The sequence below is a fragment of the Plecotus auritus genome, assembly GCF_963455305.1.
Source record: "Plecotus auritus genome assembly, chromosome: 2".
Taxonomy (NCBI): Eukaryota; Metazoa; Chordata; class Mammalia; order Chiroptera; family Vespertilionidae; genus Plecotus; species Plecotus auritus.
In genome coordinates, this window is record NC_137771.1 from 171,211,745 (window position 1) to 171,224,180 (window position 12,436).

At 42.8% G+C, this 12,436-nt stretch overlaps 1 protein-coding gene across 24 annotated transcripts in view; it reads left to right on the forward strand.

The window, feature by feature from the left end:
- Window positions 1–12,436, forward strand: part of KALRN (kalirin RhoGEF kinase) — a gene marked incomplete at both ends in the record, with an annotated part of 667,375 nt that overhangs the window by 322,196 nt on the left and 332,743 nt on the right. For all 24 annotated transcript variants that reach the window (XM_080657248.1, XM_080657225.1, XM_080657253.1 and 21 more), the window contains one exon: window positions 4,453–4,575. In XM_080657248.1, the coding sequence (XP_080513374.1) occupies window positions 4,453–4,575 (123 nt within the window). The remainder of the gene's footprint in view (window positions 1–4,452; window positions 4,576–12,436) is intronic.

Below are 12,436 nucleotides of genomic sequence, written 5' to 3' on the forward strand. Positions count from 1 at the left end.
CACAGAGGACTGCATGTCAGGTTAAGAGGCTCCTCAAAAACTATATCTCAGTGAAATGCCCTTTCAAGTATGCACAGGTTAATTTCACTTACTAGTAAGCCTAAATTTGTGTTCTTCAAATGTATTGGTTCCTAATTTTTTGTATTATTAGGATCCAGCTATATTAACAATTTATAATTTATTTTTAAACCATAGTGTATAAAATTATTTCCTTGAAACTAAGGGTGCATCTTGCCAGAAGCAGATTGACAACTATCATTGGGTGCTACTTCCACTCAAGTTCAGAGGCACAACTGTCATTTATCAAAACCACAGCATGAATATGAAAGTTGAAAGAAAACTTAAGAAAAACCTGTCATTTCTGTGCTGTTCCTTGTAACTTGCTTCTGTACCAGTGACCCTGGGGTCAACCTTCCACCTGCCTCTCCATCACCCCCATAACCAATCATCAAATCCTGGCTATTCCTTCCCCTAAATATTACTCAAGCCTATCTCTCCACGAACACTGCCATTGGCCCTGTCTATGCCACCATCGTCTCGTCAGGATTTCTGCAGTAACCTCCTGTTTTCCCACCTCTCTTCTTGTCATCTTCCAACAGACTCTCCACAAAGCAGACAGAACCATAACTTACAAATGCAGATCCCATGATGTCTTCTCCTCCTTGCAGCCCTTCATTGGCTTTTAGCATGAACGTTGGAAGCTGACTCCGCACACCAGGCTCAACACCATCTGGCTTCTGCCTTCTCTGGGCTCACTTCCTCCTTCCTTCCTACTCAAGCCATGCTGATCTTTCTAATTCCGAGCTTAACTCCTATTCGCTCTCACATCTCAGCTCAACCTTACTTCATAGAGACCTTCCCTGACCCCCAAATTAGGAGCCCCTGACTGTTGGCACTTTTCACTATTGCAATTAATGATGAATTGTGTGACTTTGGGTCTAGTGCTTGTTGCTTACCAGTATATAGCTGAGTTTCTGGAGTGAGGGCCACACCTGCCTTGTTTAATTGTACTTGGTCTGTCCTTGTACCCAGCTGTAGGGCACAATGAGAGTAATAAATATGTTTGAATGTTTGAATCTTCATATCCACATGTGTTTCTCTGCTTCTTGAAGAGCCCTTACACAAAAACAAAAAGATAAAAAACTTTTGTATTGGGAACAGTTAAATACCAATTCAAAGCCATCAATAGGTATAATTCTGTACTATCCTGATTATAGTTGGTAATTGAATATTTAAACTTATATTGTAGATGAGAGAGTTAAACAGGGCTAGCTAATAAGAGGTGCCTTGATAGGTACCTACACTTCGGTAGGTCCACGGTTTGGCTAGAAATGCAATGTATTCTTCAACCAGTGGTGGTCAGAGTCTGGGTGTCCAGAAGCTGAGGGGTGTGCAGATTTCCAGGGCTGCACATTAATTTATGGTGTGTAATGTAATCGCCAGGCACTTTTCAGAGGTGCCTTTCTCTGCTGCCCATTCTGTGTGGGAGGCTGGATTGTACTCCCAGGGTTGGAGTCATGGAATCAGGGTTAAGAGAGCATGTGGTCCAAATGTGTGTATCAAACTATGCTGGCTCTAAATGAACTGCCTGATACAGAACAGTCAGAATTTGGCATTTTACACGATAACTCATATATTAATTGTGCTTATCTATCCTTGGGTACTTTTTTAGTGTCTGTATTACTGAAATAATTTTGTTCACTTCCTAAATCACTTGCTTTTTTGTCTTTTAAATTGGTTTCCATGCAGTTCCTGAATCTCACTGATGTTGCACAGGTTTCCCCACGGCTTTAGTTCTAATGGCCGGAGTTGGACGAAGCAGAGGCAATGTAACATCACAGAGCAATCAAAGTTATGTTTAAACTAAGTGAAAGCCTCTCAAATGGGAAGTAAATAGATTTTTAAGTGGTTAAGGTAGAGCTAATTAAGTAAACTGTCACTAACTGAAAATAAATCAACATTTTAAAGGAAGCAAGATAACTTAAACAGGAAACAAAATGCTTTTTAATAAAGTTTAAAAGTTGTGAAATCACTCCCAGGGAGTAAAAAAGCTCACCATTTCCAAACTAGTGGATGAAAAGCATTCTTCTTTACCCAATGTGCTTTAGAATAACCAGTTGTATTAAAGCTAGAGCTAAAAAATGAAATGCAATAAAATAAAATTCATGAAAACAGTGCAAGACAAGCAAGTCGCACATAGCTGTGCAAAGCTAAATTAAGAAAGAAATTGTAATCTGAAAATCTGTCATAAATTCCAAAGCCTTCATGAATGGCTGCAAGACACCTCTTTTGTATATAAAAATTATCCCCAAGCTTCAATTCACTTTCAAAAGGGGATTAATAAAAGTTTAGGTATGCATAAACATTATAAAACTGTGCGGTGGGAAACTTTGTGACTTGAACTATTTATCCTTGATCTTGCATGCTGATGCTCATCCTCCCCTTTATAATAGAGAATTGTGGGACCAAATTGTTGCACGTCAAGTAAAAATACACTCTCCTGATTTTTCTGCTGTTGAAATTTCACCATACGTAATTCTAAGGAAACATAGGTTCTTCTTTCTTCTAAGAAAGGAACATTTAGAGCTCCTTTCAATGCTGCCTTTCAGTGTTTGCAAAAGGTAAAAATACAGTTCATTTACTACTGAGATTTCTTTTTGCAGATGTGCCTCCAAAATCTCTACATCCAATGTTTAAAGGCATTTTTAAAAAAAACTTTTTTCTTCATTTTAATGGATAATTGCCTGACCTTCTGGCTTTGTTAAGTGGTTGTTTGTTAAGCTACTTACCAAACATGTTAATATATTCACATGTCCATTGCTCTGAACTAATACCATCTTTTTTTCTTTTAATTTTTATTGTTGAAAGTACTACGTAAGTCCCCTTTTCCCCCCATTGACCTCTCCCACCTTGACTACCCCCACACCAGGTCTTCACCACCCTATTGTCTGTGTCCATGGGTTATGCATATACACATATGAGTTCATTGGTTGATCTCTTCCCCCATCCCCTCCCCTGCCTTCTCTCTGAGGTTTGACAGTCTGTTCCATGTTTCTATGTGTTCATCCGTTTATGTTATTCAATACTATCTTGTTGTGGGCTTGGTGACACTGTCACTGAAGACGTTGAAGGCTGTGCACTTTGCACAATTGCAGGCATTCATTTATCTCAGGTGCCAGAGGGGGTGACACCGAAGGCTGGATTCTGCAGAGCTGGAACTCCTATGCCCGCCGGCCATGGAATGATTTTATCTATCTGCTTGCCATAGGGCAATCTGTAGAAGAACAAGAGGAATGGATTAAAGCATCCTTTTAAACAGTCCTAGTTCATCTGTCATTTTCCCAAAAGTCCTTTTAAAATCTGAGAAGGCTAATTCATCATTAATCAAATGCTCAGTTAAAGTTTAGTATAGTAGGAGTAGAGTGGGCTTAGTTGAGTTTGGGCCAGATTTGAAACAGGTGTGTCTGCACGATTCTGATTTCATTGAAGCTGCCTGATTTACTGAGTGCCAACTTCTCAGAAACAGAAAAAGAACTGCTTCCTTTCTCCCACATTTTTGTTAGGCCACCTGAGCAAATGCAAAAGGGGTGTTAAAGGCTTTGGTCCTCCCTACATTTCAAGATTTTTAGGGGGTTTCCACTCACCTTGTGAAGTACTCCTCAAGACAACATATTTTCTCACTTTCTCAGCATCCCCTCACTCATGTCTCTACCGCTGCAGCCACCTCTGTTCCAGCTTCTCCAAACACTGAGGAAAATGTCTTGAATCACTAGGTCTTCAGCCTTGAAGAGTATCGAGTCGCCACTGCTTCCCAAGAGAATCATAGATACTAAAGGCCTTAAGGGTGCAAAGACCTTATTTATTTGGTTGGTCGGTTGGTTGGTGTTGAGTGGGGGAGAGAGGTGGAAAGAAGCCAGAGAGGGCAGTTGTCCTGGTGATTAGCTATCTTGAGCATCACTCAGTTGGAAACGGACTACTCTGGACTTTACTTCCAAGATTAGGCGAGTCCCAGGAGCACAGTGAGGCAGCATGCCTGTAACTGGTTGCCACTGCTGTGTCTATTTTTACGGTAGAGAGAAAGCCAAGGAACTGCCCCGACTTGATATTTTATGTGGTTGGAATAAAGGTGGTGAGGGCGTTAAACTGTGCCTGATGGTCTATGTAGCTTGTTTTTAAAAATGAACTAATTAAGGTTGAGAAAACTGAAAAAGTAATGAGGTGATATTCTGGAGATAAAAAAGGATGAGCTGAATTTAGTTAAGGGTGGGGCTGTTATATTGCCAATGGCTGTAATGAAATCCCCTGTATCTACCGTGATTGAACATTTCCACCTGGACTGCTTGCTGCCTTCTGATTGGGATGGGGACTCTAGGACTTTAGCAGTCGCATATGTTGTCACATGTCTTTCCTTCTGCTCCAAAGTCATTATTTCTGTCTTACTCCTCTGATCAGGTGTTGGACTGGATTGAAAACCATGGTGAGGCCTTTCTCAGCAAACACACAGGGGTTGGGAAGTCCCTGCATCGAGCCCGAGCCCTGCAGAAGCGGCACGATGACTTTGAAGAGGTGGCTCAGGTAAGATGCTGAGCATAGTTGTAGGTGTGTGTATGCATGTGCGTGTGTGGGGCTGGGTGAGAGAGACCAGGGCTGTGACTTTGGTGTCTGGGGAGGCACATTGGTTGATAGCCCATGGCTTCTGGGCTGCCGTTCTGCCTAATGCAAGGAGACCTTTGTCTGCTCTTGGGTCCCTACATGAATGGTAAATAGGCTCTCAGTTTACAGTCTTCAAAGAAAATCATTCTGCTGGCATGATCTGTAAATGTCACATCTGCAAGGTGCTGATGGCAGGAGGGAATGACGTTAGGACCATCAAGAGCCCAAAGCCACCCCTGTGGTTGTCACTGCAGTCAAGTGGAGCCGAAAATCAGTGGCCGCTCTGTTTCTAAAGCTGTGTGCCTTCCGAGACCTAGAGAGGAAGAGATGGCACCTGGTCACCATGCCATGCACCAATAAGGCTGAATGTGCCCACAGAAAGTACCTTTGTATCACTGGCACAGTATTTAGCCTGTAATTTGCACAATATTCAGCCTTTTAGCTGAGCTGCATACGTGTTCCAAAAAAAGGGCACTGCTTTCTAATTTGCCCAGAGAGGCTGTATGAGAGACCTTAACCATTTGTCTCAATGGTGGAGCGATACAAGAGGGTTTTTGTTCTGAAGCTCCACCCCCAAGATTTTATTTTAACTCCCTTATATTTCTCTTTTGGGAAAATTCCAAATGGATCCTCACAATCTCCATCTTCCAGATGAAATGCGTGGTCAGATGTGATCAGTTGCAGGGGAAAATAAGAATGTTCAGAATCAGGGAGGGAAGGGGCAGCTGGGAAGGGAATCAGTGTGGGACAGAGGAGTGGGTGCTCGGGAGTAGTGCGGATCACAAAGCTGGGTTTCCACATCACAGCTGACCCAGGGCTGGTGCCGATCCCACCATGTGGCCACTCCTCAGTGTGGGCATCATGCTGGGCATTGTGCAAAGCCCCATCCCTCACCCAGGGAGGCCACCAGCCCCAGACAGATATAGCCTGTGGTGCAAAAGGAGAGGGCCAAGAACCGAAGGAATCTGCTGCAGGACAGGAAAGCAGTGGGAGCATACCCATTTTGAGGGGAGCTACAAGTGTATGTTGAAAAGTGGGAGGCCCGGCAGGAGCCAGAAAGATCGTGTCAGCAGCCACCTGAACCCTGCGCGTGAAGGTAGATGAGGCCCAACCTGTGGAATAAAGCTTCACAGTTGTGCACTGCTGGTGGGAATGTAAAATGGTGCAGCCACTGTGAAAACTAAACTAAACCAAACATAGAATTACCATATGATTCAACAATCCCACTTCTGGGTATATACCCAAAAGAATTAAAAGGTGGGGAGTGATGCCCTAATCGGTTTGGCTCAGTGGATAGAGTGTCAGCCTGCAGACTGAAGGGTCCCAGGTTCGATTCCGGTCAAGGGCATGTACCTTGGTTGTGGGCACATACCCAGTAGGGAGTGTGCAGGAGGCAGCTGATCGATGTTTCTCTCTTATAGATGTTTCTAACTCTCTATCCCTCTCCCCTCCTCTCTGTAAAAAAATCAATAAAATATATTTAAAAAAATAAAAATAAAAGGTGGGAAGTGAAAAGCATTTGTACACCCATTTTCATAGTAGTGCTATTCACAGTAGCCAAAAGTGTGCTAGTGTCCATTGATGGATGACTGGATAAACCAAATGTGGTATATACATACAATGGAATATTATTCAGCCTTAAAGAAGGATCCTACAACGTGGATGAACTTGAGTACAATATGCTATGTGGAATAAGTCAGTCACAAAAGGACAAATATTGTATGAGTCCAGTTATGTGAAGTAGTCAAATTTATTGAATAGTCAAGTTCATTGAGACAGAAGGTAGGATGGAAGTTGCCTTCTGGATGCCTCTCTATTCTGTTAGGGGGCAAAGAATGGGAGAGAGCTGGCGGAAAAGGGATGGGGAGTTATTATTTAATAGGCACAGACTTTCAGTTTTGCAAAATAAAGAGTTCTGGGGCTAGATGGTGGTGATGGTTGCACAACAATGTAAATCTACTTAATGCCACTGAACTTGACAAGCTTTGTATTATGTATATTTTATCACCTCCATTGGCCACCACCACCACAACAAAAAGAAGCCTCGTAGCTACACAAGGACCTTCTGCAGAACTAGCTGGACTATGCCAGTGTAGACACAGGGCCAGTGTGCCTTTGTGGGCAAGATGTAGCACAGATCCAAAATATCTGGGTGGCAAGGCATTCTGGGTGCCTCTCCAGTCTGCTAAGGGCAAAGGATGGGAGAGGGCCATTTGGACTCCCTGTCTGCTGAGAATGGGGTGTGGAACCTGGGCTAATCCTTGGGAATGGAGCCATTCCAGAGCTTTGAGGCTCTTGGCTTTTGGCTGTCTTGTGCATTGGCCTTTCTTCACTTAGGGAGGACGTCCCCAGAGCCACCCCAGCCCTGACCCAGCCCATCCCTTCCTGCTGCAGCCTCAGAGGCAATGACAGCCTTGGTTACAGGCTCATGAAGGAGCTGTCATTTATGTGTTTTTACAACCAAGCAAGCCTGGCAGCCACCCCAACGTTAACCCCATTTCTCCCAATTGCTCCTTTGCATTTTCACTGGTGCCTGATATGCCTTTCACATGGGACAATGCCTTTCACGTAGTACTAGACACACATTAACTTACATTCATACTAGAGAAAGAATGGACACACTTTTTAAAGTTTTTGTTTCCATTATGTATTTTACATCCCACCAGTCCTGACTGACAGATGGTATTGGCCTTGTTTATGGAAGAGACATTAAGACTCAGAAAGTTCTCCGTGTGCTCAGGTCATTTGACTTGGTGGGGATCCTGCTGGGATTCAAACCCAGGTCTGTCTGACTCCACAGTCATGTTCTACCTAACTCCATGCTGTCCCTCCTTTTTGAGGTATAGGAACTGGATATAAACTCATTTCCGAGTACCCATTTGCTCATGAAAAATGCAGAGCAAAAAGCAAGAATGGGAGAGGGGGCTGCTGTGGCCATCCCGTTTGATGTGCATTACAATGAGTAATCTCTTGGTATAATCCACTTCTCTCTGCCTCTGGTTCTGATAAGATGGTGAGAAAGCAGAAAGAGTTCTACCTTCCCCAGGGCTCTGCTTTTTGGAGGAATGTTTGCTCTGGGAAGAGGAACAGCAGCTGTGGAATACCTAAACCAGGGGCCATGAGGTGGCTGCATTGTGCTGTATGTAGAGCTCTAGAGATGGGTGGGTCCTGTAGTCTAGAAATCAATCCTGTTTTGTCCCCACTTGGCGGGAAAGAGTGGGCAGTGGTGCTGCCTAGCATCCTGGAATTGGCAGTCCACTTGGTAAGACCAATTATGACCAAGGCAAAGGCAGATGACCATTGGTAGCTGCCTGCCTCAGCCCTGCATTGTTCCGTGCATGTGATCATCACGCTCAGGTGGTGAGGAAGGGGGAGATCCAGGCAGGAAAGGGTGCTCTCTTTCTCTCTTACTTCTGTTCTCAGTCAGGTGAGCGCCTCTGGAGGAGAGGAGTGGATCTAACTAGGAATTGGATAACTCTTGAGTTAGTCAGAGATCAGTGACACTAAGTGACAGTGGAGAAGCTTGTTCCTTGTTGTTTTGGGGTGCTGGTATGAGATATGGTCAGGAAGGGTGTCATGTGGTTTGAAGTAGGAGACTGGGGCATCACTCCTCAGTGGTCCTGTGGAGGATCATGATTTAGTGAAGGAACCACTTTCCGCTTTATGATTCTATGATTATTTGACCTGAGGCTGACATGAGAAAGGAACACTGAGCTCCCATTCTCTTTTTCAGGTTTAAAAAAATGCATTTGAATCAAAGCAGGAAGAGCTGTAGGCATGTGTTTCAGCTCCTGGAAATTCCCCTCTGCAGGGAAATTCCCCTCAGGCAGAGATGGCTATGCAGGGGGAGGGCGAGATGTAGCAGAGCGCCACGGAACACATCCATCTCCACTCTGAGACAGATGGGGCGGGGTGCACCTGTGATTCTCACCATTGGTTACCCTTTGGGGTAAAGACATTTAAGTCAGTTATTAAAATAAATATAAATTATAGCTGTGAAGAATGAATATAGCAATCCATTATCTCTCATTAAACTTTAACTTAAATTTTGTGCTTATTAGTTCTTGAACACATTTGAAACACTCTTCACCTGTCATTTGAAGAAAATGAATTAAGTACTTATGAGTTCTCAGTTCATCCTGTAGAGGGCACTCTTTGAATAGCCTATAAGAAGCTGAGGGGCAGGAGGAGAGGACCAGTCATGATAACCTGACTGAGGAAGCTCCTGACTGGCAGGTGATGACGGTCCAGACCAGGGGATGCACCCAAGGTCTGTCTCTAGGTCTTTCTTTGTCCAAGCTACTGAGGTTTTCTGTGCTCAAATAGAAGATCTTGGCACCAGTGGGAACCCCTCCTGGTTCTGGTAGATCCTTGACTCAAGTTGTCCATAAACTCATCAAATGATGTGGGTCATAGAGTAAAAGAGATTTTAAAAAGGTAACTTACTATATTTTTATATACATTTTTGGCATGTTAGGCATCATCAGGAGTATGAACAAGAATAAGATGAAGTTGCTGCCTACAGTAGCATAGCTGTCAGGGGAGAGATGTGCTCATATCTGCCCAGGAGGTAGAATGGGATACCATACTGTTACTTTTTCCCAAGATATTTGCTGTTACTTAGTGGGAAAGTACTCAAGTGCCTGTGGTTGAGAGAGCCGCTAGGCATTCTCTATTAGTGGTCTGATTTATCACCTCATTATCTGAAATGCCAGACTTTCTGTAAGCCAGCTTAGTCAAAAATTATCAAGCATTTACATTCAAATATATATTATCCAATGTCTCAAATCCTATTTAAGCAGCTAAGCATATTAAGTAGCATTAGTGTAACATTTTTTGAAAAAAACAGACCATTTAAAGAAAAGATGTTTAAGAAATATAAAAACATAGTCACAAATAAGTATTTTATTCAATAACCTCTGGTTAGTTATTTCTCTATCTGACTCTAGCTTTTTTTCTCAAACTTGACTAGAACACACATAAAAATTTTTTTCATTCTGACTCTTGGGGTCAAAATAGGCAAAAATGGAAGGGAAACATTTGGCAATCCAGTGCATACACCTGCCTCGGGGGTGGCGTGGTGACCTTTGGAATAAGTTACATCTTCCTTTTCATGCCCAAGACCAATTATAGCAGCTGCAAACGCAAGCAGAAGGAAAAGAGCCTAAATAGATGCTTTTTCACACTCCAGCTTCTTAGAGAGGATGAAAGGCTCTTAAGCAGGATGAAAAAATATAGTGAGGAAGAAAGCCAGGAATATGCAGAGAAATTAATGTCATAAAGTGGGCAAGTGGAAGAATGGGAAACAGCAGAAAAATGAAGGGCAGTCTTCGCCTTTGGATCTTGTGCAGCACTGTTCCCGCAGGTGGCTTTAGGGCATCCCCTCTGCGGACACAGGCAGACATTGTTTCCCGCCATGGTGACTCCGAACCAAGTGTATGCTTTTGATGTGGAAAATTGAGAGGGAGTCAAAGCCAATATCCAAGATATTATAGAGAGCTTGCCGAGCACCTTGTACCACAACCATGAGTTGGCTGCTTCTCAGAAGGTTCTCAAACCCAGTGTGTGAAACGAATGACACACTCAGGAGGATTTGGGACTGCATTCCTTATGACTTTGAAGTTCTGGGTAGCCAACAGGAAGATTTGAAAGCATAGGTGGTGTTTTTATGTCTTGTTTCATGTGATGGCAATGACTATCGAAAGAAGGGAGGCGCTGAGAACAAGTGGCTGCTGATGCTGATGGCGTTTTAAAATGTTTCCTGGACTGTATCCTACAGAACTAGGACAGTGAACTTCTGACAAGGGACAGAGTGCATCCTGTAAAGATCGGGGAGGATGTGCTTTGGCAGAAAACCTGTTGACCTATCTAGAAGGATTTGGGGAATTTTGAAGTGCAATGAGGAAATTATCCCAGTAAAGAAAGCAGCAACCAGCTGTGTGAGGCACCAGGTGACTTAAAAAGAAGCACTTTGTGGAGTAAATTCCCTTAGATCATCACCCTGGGTTTAAATGAAATACCAAGAATATAGATTGCAAACAATATTTATAGTCTCTCTTATATCAACAAAAGGCACGTGTAACAAGTAAGGTATTTTAACACAAGAAGATGAGTATAATAAATATTCCCAAGACTTAAGGGTATAGAGCTCATAAGTAGAAAGTGCTAATAGAAGAGTATGTTTTGTCTAATGGACTCTAATAGGAGGGTGAGGGTATATCAGAAAGGCTCACATCCATGTGAGAGCTACAGACCTGAGGGTATTGAATGATATGGAGAAATAATAGAGATGAAAGGAGAGCAAAACAGAAGCCCTGGTGGTTACTGGAGAGGACCGTTGTCTGCTCTGTCAGATGGAGGATATGGAAGATGAGAATGTGATTTCAGTTCTGGCTCAAGGAAAAACATGGTGGTGATGAGAGTCCTCAAATTTTCCTGGCATCTCCTGTAAATTTTGTGACACTGTAAATAAAATACACCGCTAAGAGCAAAATGTTCTACATGGTAGAGAGCGAATCATTGTAGCAAAGCCTGAGTGTAGGTTGTCTAGACTCTCAAGAACCTTGACACTTAGATGAAAAGGTTTAGATATCACTCTCAGAGCAAAAGAGAATATTAAAGGCTTTTGAGTAGTAAGATAAAGTAAAATAATAACCTGTGAACCAGAAGGATAAGAATTTCTCTATGTACTGGCTATTTAGATCATATGTGGAATATTGTGCCTAATTCTAGAAAATATATTTTCAAAAGGATCTTGACAAACGATCCTGTGATTATTGGAAAGTTGCCAGGATAGTGAAGTTGAGTAACTGGATATGTTCAGTTCTGAATAAATAATTTTTTTTTAAATTGAAGGCAGGGGAGTGGGTTTGAGAGTTGAAGGCTGTCTGTAGAAGAGATACGTTTGGAAGGTATCGTGAGCCAATTTTAGCTTATTTTAGGTATCACTTCTAACCCACAATTGCTTTTTGAAATGTCTAGCATGTAATGTGATTCTTATCACAGGAGGTTTTTCCAGTAGAGGCAACCCTTTTTTCCTTAGAATATAAGCTTCTGCAAGTCTTTTCCATCTTAAAAACAGAGAAAGAAAAAGAAACCAAGACTAACTTTTTGGGGCCCCACTTTCCTGTTTCTCCTTCCCTTCGTAGCCCAAGTTCTCAAGACCTCTACTTCCTCACCTCCTAGATGCCCTTGACCCCTGCCACTTGCCTTCTGTTTCCTCTGGCTAACCAAGGTTAATCTTATCCAAGTCTCCACCTGATTGTTTGTGTTGCTAAATCCAAAGGAGACTTTTCAGATATTAATTGGTCTTTCTGAAGCAGTTGACCCTGTTGACCCGTTCTTTTTTTATTAAGTTCTCTTCTACCAAGACTTCCATGATACCATGCTCTTGATTTCCTATGTCTTTCTGTGTGGTCCTTGTTAGACTCTTCTCCCTTTCTCCCAGAATTTGTTCCTCAGATTTTCTCCTCTCACTTCACACTCCCTGCATGATTTTATATTCTTTCCCAGGCTGATGGCTCCCATATCTGTGTGTCATCTCTGATCTTACCCCTGAGCTCCCTGTTCATAAACCCCTTGGCTTTCTGGATACCTCCACTTAGATTTCTCAGAGGGTTCTCAAACCCAGTGTGTCCAAAATTTATTTTATTTTCTTCAACCCCTTCCCAGTGGGTTCTTCCTCTTGTATTCCCTATGCCAGTGAAGGATACCAACTACTCAGTTGCTCGAGCCAGAAACTTGGGAGTTATTCTTGATTCCCCTCTTGCTCTCACCCTCATGA